Here is a 15,111-nt window from a genome sequence, read left to right as displayed (position 1 = left end):
AGATCAAATTAAAGTGTTTGAGAGGATTTTGGAGTGATTCTCGAGCCTATTTATAGGTTTTATAGGTTCTAGTATCCATATTGTATGAATAGTATCTATATTTTTCACATATTGGGCAAAAGTGAACATCCTATAAAGGTAGTATCGATTCTTCTTGGAGGAGTTTCGATACCGCTCATCAGTATTGATACTGAGGGCTAGTTTCAATACTAGAGGCTCTAGTATTGATATTGTGGGAATTTTAGAGACATCAAAGCTATTTTTGGTATCGATACTAAAGGGAGTATCGTTACTTGACTAGGGAGTATCGATACTACATGCATGGTGTAATAACCCAATTTTCACTAGTAACTAATATGTAAATTTTGAAAGTTTGGTAGATAAAGTATAAACTCTGTAAAAGATTAGAGACCAAAAATGTAAATTTTAAAAGTTATATATTTTAGCCCGTAAATAAATTTGATATAGAAATCGAATAATCGGATCGAGTCGGAATTTCATGAAATTTTAAGGATGTTATTTAAGGGTTGGAAATGTTATTTCCATATTTTATATTTGAGAAATTTAGCTCAGAATAGTGTTATTTTTCAGATTTGTCCGAACAATGGAATTTTAGTGACTAAAATTCCATTGTTCAGCTACTTCACCTTACTTTGGCCAAACCTCTATAGCCATTCAGGTAAGACTTTTTTATTTTATTTTCAAGCTTATTCAATTGATTTTTAGATTAAGTTATTAGATAAAGAATTAATCCACATGAAATTATCTATCATTTAGTATAAATATTACATGGTGATCATATATTTTAAGAGATTGAAATTAGGGTTTATGGGATTTGAAGAATTGATGAAGGATTATTATGTTTTTCAGGTTGGAGATTAATTTAAGGTATGTGATAATTAAAATGACATGTAGAAGCTTATACATCATTCGACCATTTTAGGATTTTTGTGAAAGTTGAGATTTTGATATAGTGTGAAGTTGTGATGATTAGAATAACATGAATTTGATGTAAGGAAATTGAACTCATGCTTGAAATTGAATGGAAATCAAGCCTTAAGGGACTTAATATATTAGGCCATAGGGGAATAAATTGGGGGGAAATATTGAAAAATTCTTATGGTGTAGAAATGATATTAGAAGTGTTCTATGTGATTTAGAGATCAATTAGGATCAATTTGGAAACTTGAAATAATAAAAAGGGCTATTTAGCAAGTTTTGAGAATTATGGGATCTTAATGTGTAAATTTGATAATTAAGGAACTCAATGTTGATTTATAATAATGAAATGCTATAATTTTAAGTTATAAAGTTGGTTGGATTCAAATTTTAAATTTGGTAAATTTTAGTGGTGGAATTCGAAAGGTCTTGATATTATATGGACTTGTTTGTGAATTTGAAAATGTGTTGGTATTATTTTGAATAAGAACTTACAATGCTAGAAATTTATTTAGTATGCTGATTTTTGAGTTTAAATATTGAGTTGGGATTTAATTACAAGTTTATGAAGATGGATGGTTGAATTCGAAAAGTCTAAGAAACTTTGGGATGAAATTTCAAGTTTGTGAATGTTAAAGTATTGATTTGAAGATCCTATTAAGTTGCTGGAAATTTTAGTAATTAAGGTGAAATGATCATAATGGCGAAGGGATATTATGAAGTTAATGGAAAAGTTAAGGTGAATTCTAGAAATAATTCATATTTTGTGACTTAATTGTGGAATTGGAAAAAAAGTTGAAAGGTTTCTGATGAGAATAAATATTTTTGGAATTGAATAAATATTTTGAGAAGTTTGAAATCATGATGGAAATACGATTTAGTTTCATATCGATTTAATCATCGATTTTATATTTATCAAATCCTATATTTAATATTAGATTATGTTAGTTCGATACTAACATATAATTTGAATATTTTATGTTATTATATGACATCGTCAGACCACGATAAATCTAGTGAACCAAGTAACTCAAAAGGGAAGGAAAAAGTGTGGGATTGAGAAGACTATCGTAGAGAATGTAACACCCTTAACCCATATCCGACCCGAATATGAATCCGAGGTGTCACATTGACTTTTCAAACTTTGACACTTAAAGAAAAACAGGGAAATTTTAAACTTTGTCAATTACTTCTGATCTGATCTTTTAGTAGTGATGTTGTCTTTGCCGCCTCTATTACTGCTCCTCTTGATTCTTGATACCTACGTGTAAATCACTTACATGCTAAGTCATATACTTAATGAGTCATAATATATATATAACAATGCATTCATGAACATGCATTCTTACCATATGATCATGTAATCTTTATTTGTATGCATCTATTTCACTATAACATATATGATGGTAACATGCACATATATAAAACATATATTCTTATGCTAATTCCACTTTAACTTATCTTAGAATTGCCCATGTACATTATTGAGAACAAAGGTATGTGAGTACATAGAGGTTGTGCACTATATTGTCACCACAGCTCGTATAATTCCCTCAAGGGGCACTAAATATTTGTCCCGAAGGACCATTATGTCCCGAAGGACCACTGATAATCCCTTGACTCTTGGCATGCCAATTATACCTATAGCTCTCATATCAAATAACATGGGCTTAATTATAAATACATTTCTTAATTCATATCTCTTTCATCACTGTCCATGTAAACACATAAGTCACTTCATATGATCATTTTCATTATTTCACATATCTGGAAAAATTCTCTGATAATGGCATTCATTCATATAATACCATGTTAATCATGAATGAAAAATGCATGAAATCACTATAACGTTAACACATATATATATATGCATGTACATGAATATAAAATTATAAATTCATTGATAAGAGATAGACTTATCGCAAGTCTTGTCTCAATTCCATTTCATCTAGGATATGCACTCACTTGGCCTTGCTTATTTTGACTTGATTCTAATCCTTTGTTTGTTCTGGAACGAAATTACGTTCTATATCTACATAGTAATACATTGATACTAATAAGTATACTAATTAATATATTCTAAACTATCACTCCTTAGGTTAAAAAGAAAGCTATTTTCATCTTTTAATGAAGGTATGCATCGATGCACTACACCATGTATCGATGCATCCCTTGACGGGTGCATCGATGCACAATCTATGTATTGGTACATAAATCCCATTCGATGTTTGTATTTTAAGATGGTGCATCGATGCACTACTTGTGCATCGATACACTGATGACATTCGATGTTTTTCTTAAAGGAGTGCATCGATACACCTCATGTGCATCGAAAAACCTTGAACAATTTCTGGGATTTTACCCTTGATGCATCGGTACACATTGAATGTGCATTGATGCACACAGCCCAGAAATATTATTTTAGCACGAAAATCTCTTCATAATCCTCTCAACACTTCATATTTCCATCTTTACTCCTTAACTTACATCTACTTAAACTAATTAATACCCATTCAATACTTCTTATACTTAAAAATTCAATCCTCCACCTAGATTTCAAGAATCTCCCTCAATTTCCAACATGTTCTAAATCTAATTTTAACACTTCGTATGTCTTAACTAAGTCGATGACAAGTCAAATACAACCTCCGATTTCAAATATGAACTTTATTTTAAAATTTCATTCAAGAACTCCTAATCTTTAATTCTTCCTACACTCTTTATCTTATTGTTTTAAAGAAAATTAAGCTTTCCTTAAGCTTAATTAACATCTAAGGAGCAAAACCAAACTTAAATTTCAGCGAACCATTAGCTCATAAGAATCTCACCTTTGTGTTGACCTCTTCACGTGTAGAGAAAGAAGAGAAGAAGAGAACTCTGGAACCTTTGTTTTTCTTTCTTCTCTTCCACGTGGAGCTAATATATATATCCCTTCTTTAATTATTTCCTTGCAAATGACCATTCTATCCTTCAATTCCATCTTCCTTGTAATTTAACCCTATACCAAATTACAATACTATTCAATTATTCTGCTTTAATTACCAAATTTTGAAGTTTTACAATTTAGTCAATAACCCGATATTGAGGCTGTTACAAATCTCCCCCTAAATAAAATTCATCCTCGAATTTTCATTACACGAAGAGATGGGGGTACTAATTCCTCATATCCTCTTCACACTCCCATGTTGCTTCCTCTACTTTGTGATTTCTCCACAATACTTTGACTAATGGAATAATCTTGTTCCTTAATTGCTTAATCTCATGAGCTAAGATTTGGACCGGTTCTTCCTCATATGTTAAATTCGATTGAATCTCGATCTCTTCTGGAGTCACAATCTGAGAGGGATCAGATCGATACTTACGAAGCATTGAGACATGGAAGACATCATGAATCTTTTCCATTTTAGGTGGCAATGCCAATTGATATGCCACTGGTCCAACTCTCTTTACAATCTCATAAGGTCCAATGAATCGAGGACTTAACTTTCCCTCTTCGACCAAATCTCAAAACTTTCTTCCAAGGAGACACTTTGAGAAACACTTTATCTCCTATTTGACATTCGATCTCTATTCTCTTTAGATCCGCATATGATTTCTATCTATCAGCTGCTACTTTGAGATTACTTTGAATTACTTGAACATTTTCTTCCACTTCCTGGATCAACTCCGGACCAAGAATTTCTTTGTCTTTAAGCTCAAACCAATTTATAGGCGTACGACATCTTCTTCCATAAAGAGCTTCATAAGGTGCCATTTTGATGCTTGATTGATAACTATTATTGTACGTGAATTCAACAAGAGGCAAGTACCTTTCCCATGATCCTTTAAACTCGATAACACAAGCTCTCAACATATCCTCCAAAATTTGGATTGTTCTCTCGGATTGCCCATCGGTTTGTGCATGAAACACTGTACTAAAGTTCAACCGAGTTCCCAACACTTTATGTAATGATTTCTAAAACCATGAAGTAAATCTAGGATATTTATCCAAAACAATAGAAACAGGTACACCATGTATGTAACACCCCCAACCCGTATCCGAGTCCGAAGTGCCACATGGACTTTTCAAAAACCTTTACTTGTATAAAATAGTGAGTAATTTAAAATTTATTATTTCATATAACTTATTCAAAACTCTAACTCGTAATCCTTCTTGAACAATTTCTACTAACATATCACAAACAAGCATCACACCCATATATACATATAATTATTTTTCTTTCCTATCGTTATCATATTATCACCTTTCATATTTCTATTCTCTTATTTATATGATCAATTAAGCTCATATCATATATCTTATAGCATATACAATAATCACTAACACACATATATCATATACAGTACATTCCATGTTATCTTTTATTAGCCCATGTGCACCTGTGAGAACTGTAGATATGTGAGTCTATTGAGGTTGTGCACCACTATGCCGTCACCACAGCTCATATAAATGTCCCGAAGAACCTATCCAGAGGTCACAAAGACCCTGGTAACTATCTAGAGGTCATAAAGAACCTCGGCAACTGTCCATAGGTCCCAAAGAACCTAGGTAAACTGTCCATATGTTCCTTATAACATAGGTATACTGTCCATATGTCTCGAAAGACATAGGTAAAACCCTCGACTCTTGGCATGCCAACTATACCTATATCTCTCGTATCATATAACATGGGCATTATATTTCATATCACATATTCACATGTCACTTTTCATATGATTTCATAATCATCTGTCACGTAGCTTATAACACTTCTCTTGTGTTCATATGGCATGTAACTCATTGTCATCTCTTATTCTCATATGATTCTCATGCATCAAGTATCACATAGCACATAGTATACATATAAACTTATACAGGTATCCATACATACTTTCATATACTTCGAATAACAATGCCCTATAACTTCTCACAGTTTTACCTAATCACTTATTTCACATTAATATCTAGTTTATATTACTTAATTCTATTTCACATAGCTTGTTACCTATATAAATATTTCTCAAACTTATCATCACATAGTTCCCATAACATTTCTATAGATAATAAATCTTTACCATATGACTCATGTATTATGTTCATTTCAGCTCATATATCCTCTCCATATAACTTATTTTACATGTTCATATAATCACTTCTGTCAATGTCTCCTCATTTATATTATCTGTATATAAATCAATGTTATTTAACTTATCTCACTTTCATCTAATTCATAAGTTGGTTATACAAATTCCTATATATATGTTATATATATCTAACTCATGTAATTTATATCCTTTCTCTCGTTATCATATGAATCATTGCTATTTTACATAGTTCATGCTCCTATCATTGCCATATAACACATATCATATAAATTCATACCCCCTAACATGTAATACAACTAAGCATATTCATGTAATATCAAACATAATCATACAATCATATATTTAACATATTGGAAACAGACTTGTCGCAAGTCAAATTTCCATATACAATACGTATATTCTAATAGTACGCACTCACCTAGCCTCACTAGTCAATATCGATCTGTTATCTTTCCTTGATCGATCTTACTTGATAAGTTCCGGAACTTGTTTAGGCTCTGTATCTACATAATAATTCATTGATACTAATCAGTATACTAATTAATATATTCTAAACTATCATTTCTTGGGCAAAGAAGAGTCATTTTTATCTTTTAATGAAGGTATGCATCGATGCACTACACCATGCATCGATGCATAAATCCTATTCGATGTTTGTATTTAATGGGGATGCATCGATGCACTCCTTATGCATCGATGCATAAATCCTATTCGATGTTTTCTTTTTAAATTAATGCATCGATGTACTGCATGTGCATCGATGCACCTTAAACAATTTCTGGGATTTATCATCGATGCATCGGTGCGCAATGAATGTGAATCGATGCACATTGCCCAGAACTGACATTTTAGCACGAAAATCATCAACTCTTCCCTTAATCTATTTTAAGCCCCTCTTATGACATTAACTCAACTACCATTACTTGAACCAACTTATATCCATGTAAATCATCTTTAACCTCAAAATCCTATCTTCCTTATGAGATTCAAGAATCATACCAAATTTTCTATATGTTCTAAATCCAATTCTTTCACTCCAAATCTCTTAATTTAACCATTGACAAGTTAAATTTAACTTCCAATTTAAGAAATGAACTTTATTCCAAGATTTCATTTGTAAACTCTAAATCTTTAATCTCTCCTAACTCCACCATCATTTGCTTTTAAGATGATTTAAGCTTTCCTTAAGCTTAGTTATCATCTAATAATCAAAACCCAACCTTAAAATCAACAATTCAATTATAAACAAAGAAACTTACCTTTGTCTCTTGGTTTCCACGTGAAGAAGAAGAAGAAAGGAGAAGAGAACTCTGGAGAATTCTCTCCCTTTCCACGTGCATTTATCCTTACCAATCCCATTTTTAATTCATTCTTGGTCAATTGACCCTTTGCCCTTTATTTCCTTTAATATTACTAAATAACCTTCATCATATATCCAATAATCATTGAACTATTTCATTCTTATACTTAGTCACCAAATTTGAAAACTTTACCATTTGGCTAACCCGGTTGCGGATGTTACAAATCCCTCATTTTTAAGAAAATCTCGAATTTTCACTGGACATCTTGATAGAAACATATCTTCTAAAGTCTCAGTTGCTTCATTTAATCAATCTTTCTTGTCATCATCAGAAACTTACTTTTCAATCCTTTAGCTTTCAATTACCTTTTCCTTTATATATATATATATATATATATATATATATAATATTCATATCATGTCACTTATCATTTAAACAGCAACTAGTAACTTCAATCCATTTTCATCAATCAACAACCTAAATCCCTCTAACCAAATTCGTTTTCCATCATTATTTAACCAAAACACGACCTTAAATCTTCTTTAAATATGATTCAACATAACCTTTAAAGAATATTCACATAACCTTACACACTTTTCTTACTATATCAAATTATCATCTACATTCCATATAACCTTTATCGTTTTTGATCCTTTAAACTCAATCCCTTCATTTCTTTATTCCATTCTTCCTTTATTTATTCCTTATACACAAATCATATCTTTCCTTTCATGTTCACATACTCTTGTCTTATCACCTATATTCATCTGTGTAACCATCTTCATTGCATCCATAACTTTGATATCCGTATTCTTATACCGAACTTTATTCTTTATCATCTCTTGTATTTGTTTCTACTTTAAAGCCACTTTTTAAAATATACCAATGCTTATCTCTTTGCCTACATCATATCTGTATGATCAAGATACATAACCATCCAGATTCATATCATATTTGATTAACTCCACTTTATCTTTCCTCCAATCTTAAACTCTAGCACCTTTACTCTGACAGCTAGATAATAACTTTTGTTCAATCTAGGGCACAAGCCCTATTATACCAATCATATACATCCTTTTCAATCTAAATTATCTCAAAATTCGCTTACTCAACTTATCAATTTCACCTCTATTCTCATATATCCTGAAATTTCTTTTGCTCAAACTCAACATTCTGACTTCCTGTGTCCTATAATCCGATCATCGATCTACACATTCTCAAACTCTTCTTATCAATCCTTTACTCAAATATACAAATTCTTACTTCATTTTCCTTTACTACCACATTACTATGATCTAAATATGCAACTGTATCCAGATCCATTTCAGATTTGGTTATCATATCCTGACAATATCTTATAATCTTATAATTCCAGTACATTTTTATCACATACTCTGGTTAGCCAACGCTAACTGTTTCCATCTTAACCGCAAACCCTTATCATAAACATACTCTTGTTTATGCTCAATACTATCACTTCGTTTCAAACTCATAAGCTCTGACTTTATACATCTTATACACTTGTTACTGATGCACTTATCCTTGAGTTCTTCTATAAGTACTCACCACGTCATTAGATCTTTTTAACATTCTTATGGTGCACTTGTTCACCATATTCTATCTTATCCACATACTACAAAACTAATCCATATCGCTTTTCCGATTCAAAATAATAAAGATCTTCTTTCACTATTCTAATATGATTTCAACTTTATGAAATCAACCTTTAGTCTTATAAGACACTTTCTGAGGTTTCTGCTCTTCATCCTGCCTGGCCAGGGCAAGTGAATTGCTATCACCATCAGATTTTCAGCTATCGATTCACTTCGACAATTTCTATAATCAATTTCTACTATATATACAAATCTTGTTCTATTGGCAAGACAACATACTCCTTACCCTATCATATCAGAAATTTTCACTCTGTGTTGGTATGTACACATTTTATGACACTTTGGACTTTAGTTTATAACGAGAATCGGCTAAACCGTAGCTCTGATACCATTAAATATAACACCCCTAACCCGTATCCGACCCGGATCCGAGTCCGAAGTGCCACATGGACTTTTCAAAAACCTTTACTGTATAAAATAGTGAGTAATTTAAAATTTATTATTACATATAACTTATTCAAAACCTTTATCGAACTATTCAGAGCTTATACAATATATTATCTTGAATACATGCCAACTAGAACTTTATGTATTCAAATATTATTATCTTTCTTCTGATCTGACTTTTGGTAAGAAGAACTGACCTGTCTTGCTCCACGTTGCTCTTTACTCTTCTCACTTCTGTAACCTATGTGTGAAACATCACACGCTAAGTCGTTGACTTAGTGAGGCATAAAACATATATAAAAACTCTAACTCGTAATCATGCTTGAACAATTTCTACTAACATATCAAACAAACATCACACCCATATACATATAATTATTTCTTTCCTATCGTTATCATTATCACCTTTCATATTTCTATTATCTTGTTTATATGATCAATTAAGCTCATATCATATATCTTATAGCATATACAATAATCACTAACACACATATATTATATACAGTACATTCCATGTTATCTCTTATTAGCCCATGTGCACTTGTGAGAACTGTAGATATGTGAGTCTATTGAGGTTGTGCACCACTATGCTGTCACCACAGCTCATATAAATGTCCCGAAGGACCTATCCAGAGGTCACAAAGACCCTGGTAACTATCCAGAGGTCATAAAGTACCTCGGCAACTGTCCATAGGTCCCAAAGAACCTAGGTAAACTATCCATATGTTCCTTATAACATAGGTATACTATCCATATGTCTCGAAAGAAATAGGTAAAACCCTCGACTCTTGGCATGCCAACTATACCTATAGCTCTCGTATCATATAACATGGGCATTATATTCATATCACTTCACATATTCACATTTACATTTCACTTTTCATATGATTTCATAATCATCTGTCACGTAGCTTATAACACTTCTCTTGTGTTCATATGGCATGTAACTCATTGTCATCTCTTATTCTCATATGATTCTCATACATCAAGTATATCACATAGCACATAGTATAACATATAAACTTATACAGGTATCCATATACATACTTTTATATACTTCGAATAACAATGCCCTATAACTTCTCACAGTTTTACCTAATCAATTATTTCACATTAACTATATTCTAGTTTCATATATTACTTAATTCAATTTCACATAGCTTGTTACCATATAAATATTTTCTCATAACTTATCATCACATAGTTCCCATAACATTCCTATAGATTCTAAATCTTTACCATATGACTCATGTATTATAGTTCATTTCGACTCATATATCCTCTCCATATAACTTATTTACATGTTCATATAATTCCTTCTGTCAATGTCTCCTCATTTTATATTATTCTTATATTGTCCTATAAATCAATGTTATTTAACTTATCTCACTTTTCATCTAATCTTAAGTTGGTTATACAAACTCCTATATATATGTATGTATATATATATATATATATATATATCTAACTCATGTAATTTATATCCTTTCTCTTGTTATCATATAAATCATTGCTATTTTACATAGTTCATCCTCCTATAATTTATATCTCAGGTTCATAAACTCATCTAATTCCTATAATACATAAATTGCCATATAACACATATCATATAAATTCATACCCCCTAACATGTAATACAACTAAGCATATTCATGTAATATCAAACATTTCTTGGGCTAAAAGAAGAGTCATTTTTATCTTTTAATGAAGGTATGCATCGATGCACTACACCATGCGTCGATGCATAAATCCTATTCGATGTTTTCTTTTTAAATTAATGCATCGATGCACTGCATGTGCATCGATGCACCTTAAATAATTTCTGGGATTTATCATCGATGCATCGGTGCAATGAATGTGCATCGATGTACATTGCCCAGAACTGACATTTTAGCACAAAAATCATCAACTCTTCCCTTAATTCTTCTATTTAAGCCCCTCTTATGACATTAAACTCAACTACCATTACTTGAACCAACTTATATCCATGTAAATCATCTTTAACCTCAAAATCCTATCTTCCTTATGAGATTCAAGAATCATACCAAATTTTCTATATGTTCTAAATCCAATTCTATCACTCCAAATCTCTTAATTTAACCATTGACAAGTCAAATTTAACTTCCAATTTAAGAAATGAACTTTATTCCAAGATTTCATTTGTAAACTCTAAATCTTTAATCTCTCCTAACTCCACCATCCTTTGCTTTTAAGATGATTTAAGCTTTCCTTAAGCTTAGTTATCATCTAATAATCAAAACCCAACCTTAAAATCAACAATTAAATTATAAACAAAGAAACTTACCTTTGGCTCTTGGCTTCCACGTGAAGAAGAAGAAGAAAGGAGAAGAGAACTCTGGAGAATTCTCTCCCTTTCCACGTGCATTATCCTTACCAATCCCATTTTTAATTCATTCTTGGTCAATTGACCCTTTTGCCCTTTATTTCCTTTAATAATTACTAAATAACCTTCATCATATATATCCAATAATCATTGAACTATTTCATTCTTATACTTTAGTCACCAAATTCTGAAACTTTACCATTTGGTCACTAACCCGGTATTGCGGATGTTACAATGTAGACGTATAATCTCCCTGATATATAACTCAGTATACTTATCCATGGAAAAGTCAACTCGTACTGGAATAAAATAAGTTGACTTAGTCAATCTGTCTACAATCACCCAGATAGAATCTCTTTTATTCGGGGTCAAAGGTAACCCCGTTACAAAATCCATTGTTACGTTCTCCCATTTCCACTAAGGAATAGACATAGGTTGCAATAGTCTGGACGGAACCTGATGTTCAACTTTGACTTGCTGACACGTCAAACATTTGGATACGAATTCCGTAATGTTTCTCTTCATTCCAGGCCACCAATATCGACTCTTGAGATCCATATACATTTTATTTCCTCCCGGATGCATATTCAATGGACTACAATGAGCTTCCGTTAACAAGTCTTTCTTCCACTCATCATCATCTGGAATCACTAGCCTCCATTGATAATATAGGTTCCCATCAGCTTTCACTTCATAATTCGTATACAAGTAGCATCGCTCACCATATAAATAGTGACGCTAGATCTTAAGAGCGAACACTACCGCCGTCATCTCTAGATCATGTGTTGGATAATTCTTCTCATGTGGTTTTAATTGCCTCGAAGCATAGGCCACCACTTTGCCTTCTTGCATTAACACGTATCCCAACCCGTTATGAGACGCATCACTGTACACTACATAATTCTTGCCAGATTCGGGTTGAATCAACATTTGAGCTTCTGTTAAAATCCTCTTTAGCTTTTCAAAACTCTCTTGGCACTCCGGAGTCCAAGCAAATTTTACCTCTTTCCTCAATAACTTGGTTAGGGGTAATGCTATTATCGAAAAGGTTTTAACAAACCTTCGGTAATAACTAGCTAACCTCAGAAAACTCTGGACTTCTAACACATTCTTTGTAACTTCTCACTCTAAAATGACTTTAATCTTTTGGGGATCCACTCGAATTCCTTCTGCAGAAATCACATGTCCAAGGAACGTCACTTCCTTCAACCAGAATTCACATTTGGAGAGTTTGTCATAAAGCTTCTTTTCTCTCAAAGTATGTAGAACGATCTTCAAATGTGAACTATGCTCTTCTTCTGACTTCGAATACACTAAAATATCGTCAATGAATACCACAATGAATCGATCCAAATAGGGTTGAAATATTCAGTTCATGGGATCCATGAAAGCAGTCGGGGCATTCGTAACTCCAAACGACATCACGATAAACTCATAATAACCATACCTCGTTCTGAATATTGTCTTTGGAATATCTTTATCTTGAATCTTCAATTGATGGTACCCATAATGTAAATCAATCTTCAAAAACACTGAAGCTCCCTTTAACTGATCAAACAAATCGTTAATTCGGGGGAGGGGATACTTATTCTTGATGGTCACTTTATTGAGTTGCCTATAATTAATGCAAAGACGCATGGATCCATCCTTCTTTTTGACGAACAAAACTGGAGCTCCCCATGGTGAGACACTCGGTCTAATAAACCCTTTGTCCAGTAGTTCTTGTAATTGGATCTTTAATTCTTGTAACTCTTTTGGGGTCATTCTGTATGGTGACATGGTAATAGGTGCAGTTCGCGGCATTACTTTAATATGAAATTCTACCTCTCTGTCTGGAGGTAAACCCGGTAACTCTGCAGGAAAAAACGTTAGAAAACTCTCTGACTATAGGAATTTCTTCAATCCCCTTCTCTTTTGCTCTCACATCCAACACACTTGCAATAAACCCTTGACATCCCTGTAGCAATAGCTTCTTTACCGACATCACTGATATTACATTAGCCAATGGGTTTCATCCTTCACTAAATACAATAACTTCTATATCTTCTGAACTTCTCAACGTTACTATTTTCAGTCTACAGTCAACATTAGCGTAATAAAGATATAACCAGTCCATTCCCAGTATCACCTCGAATTCGTCAAAAGGTAATTCCATCAGATTAGCAAGGAATTCAATTCCCTAAATCTATATGAGACACCCTCGACATACCTTATTAACTCGAGCACTGCGTCCTAACAGATTAGTCACTATTACCTCACTGCTAGTAGATTCTAACAAAATATTCAATTCTTTCACTAACTTACTGCAAATGTAAGAATATGTAGACCCCGAATCAATTAATACAAACACATTCTAGTCATACAACTGAAAGATACCTGCTATTATTTTTGGGTCATCTCTATCCTCGCTAGTCTTGATATTATACACCCGAGTTGTGGAGCGTATCTCTTGTGGAGTCGAGGATTCTGACTGACTTCTTCGTCTACCTCTACCTCTTTCTCTCTGGGTAACCGAGACAGACCTCTCTGGTAGAGCAGATGTACCCGCTAACATAGGACAATCCCGAACAAAATGTCCACTGTCCCCACATTTAAAACAGGCTCCAGAGATCATTCTACATGTCCCTGAATAGTTCCTTCCACAATGTGGACATTGTCTGACTTGGCTGGGGTTAGATCTCCCAGCTCCAGATCCCACTGACCGTATCTGTCGACCCCTCATATGATTTGATCCCCTTGCAGAAGATGCAACTGACTCTGATCTCGTTTGGGGTCGAGAACTCACTCTCTGCCCCTTTTTGATGGTACAACACTCGATGATACGCCCGATCTTTTTGAATTTTGAACTCGAGAATCCCCGAACCTCTCATTTTGAACTCTTTCCATAGCTTTAGCACGGTTCACCACTTCTTGAAACGAAGATAAATTCAACACAATAAGTATCTATTTCAGACGAGGACGCAATCCCTCAATAAACCAATAGCAAACACCCTTCTCTGTAGGAATTAACTTCGCAGTAAAACGACTCAACTTGTTGAATTCACATTCGTACTCATATATTGTACGATTTCATTGCCTCAAATTCATGAACTCTTGCTTCATCTGTCGGATGAACTGATCTCTGATGTATTTATTCTTGAACTCTTCTAAGAACAAAGACCAAGTTACTTGATCACCGGGCATTCTCAATGTAACATTGGTAAACCAAATCTTTGTTTACCCTCGGAGCAATGAGACTATTCCATCCAGCTTCTCTAGATCGGAACAATGAAGTCCCTCAAGCATGATTTTTACATCATTAAGCCAAAGGTCCACAACAACAGGACCTTCTTCGGCTTCACCTCTAAACTCTGGTGCTCCTAAACCCTTCAACTCCTTTGCA

General features: G+C 33.2%; 1 protein-coding gene across 1 annotated transcript in view; it reads right to left on the bottom strand.

Moving 5' to 3' along the window:
• Window positions 1-14,283, bottom strand: part of LOC120144367 (mitochondrial outer membrane protein porin of 34 kDa-like) — a 32,422-nt gene extending 18,139 nt beyond the window's left edge. The window contains exon 1 of the mRNA XM_039158443.1: window positions 14,106-14,283. Within this exon, the coding sequence (XP_039014374.1) occupies window positions 14,106-14,283 (178 nt within the window). The remainder of the gene's footprint in view (window positions 1-14,105) is intronic.
• Between the last annotated feature and the right edge of the window lie 828 nt (window positions 14,284-15,111).

This window comes from Hibiscus syriacus, unplaced genomic scaffold (assembly GCF_006381635.1).
Source record: "Hibiscus syriacus cultivar Baekdansim isolate YM2019G1 unplaced genomic scaffold, ASM638163v2 tig00110889_pilon, whole genome shotgun sequence".
In the NCBI taxonomy this organism is placed as follows: Eukaryota; Viridiplantae; Streptophyta; class Magnoliopsida; order Malvales; family Malvaceae; genus Hibiscus; species Hibiscus syriacus.
This window is presented reverse-complemented; position numbering and strand designations above follow the sequence as displayed.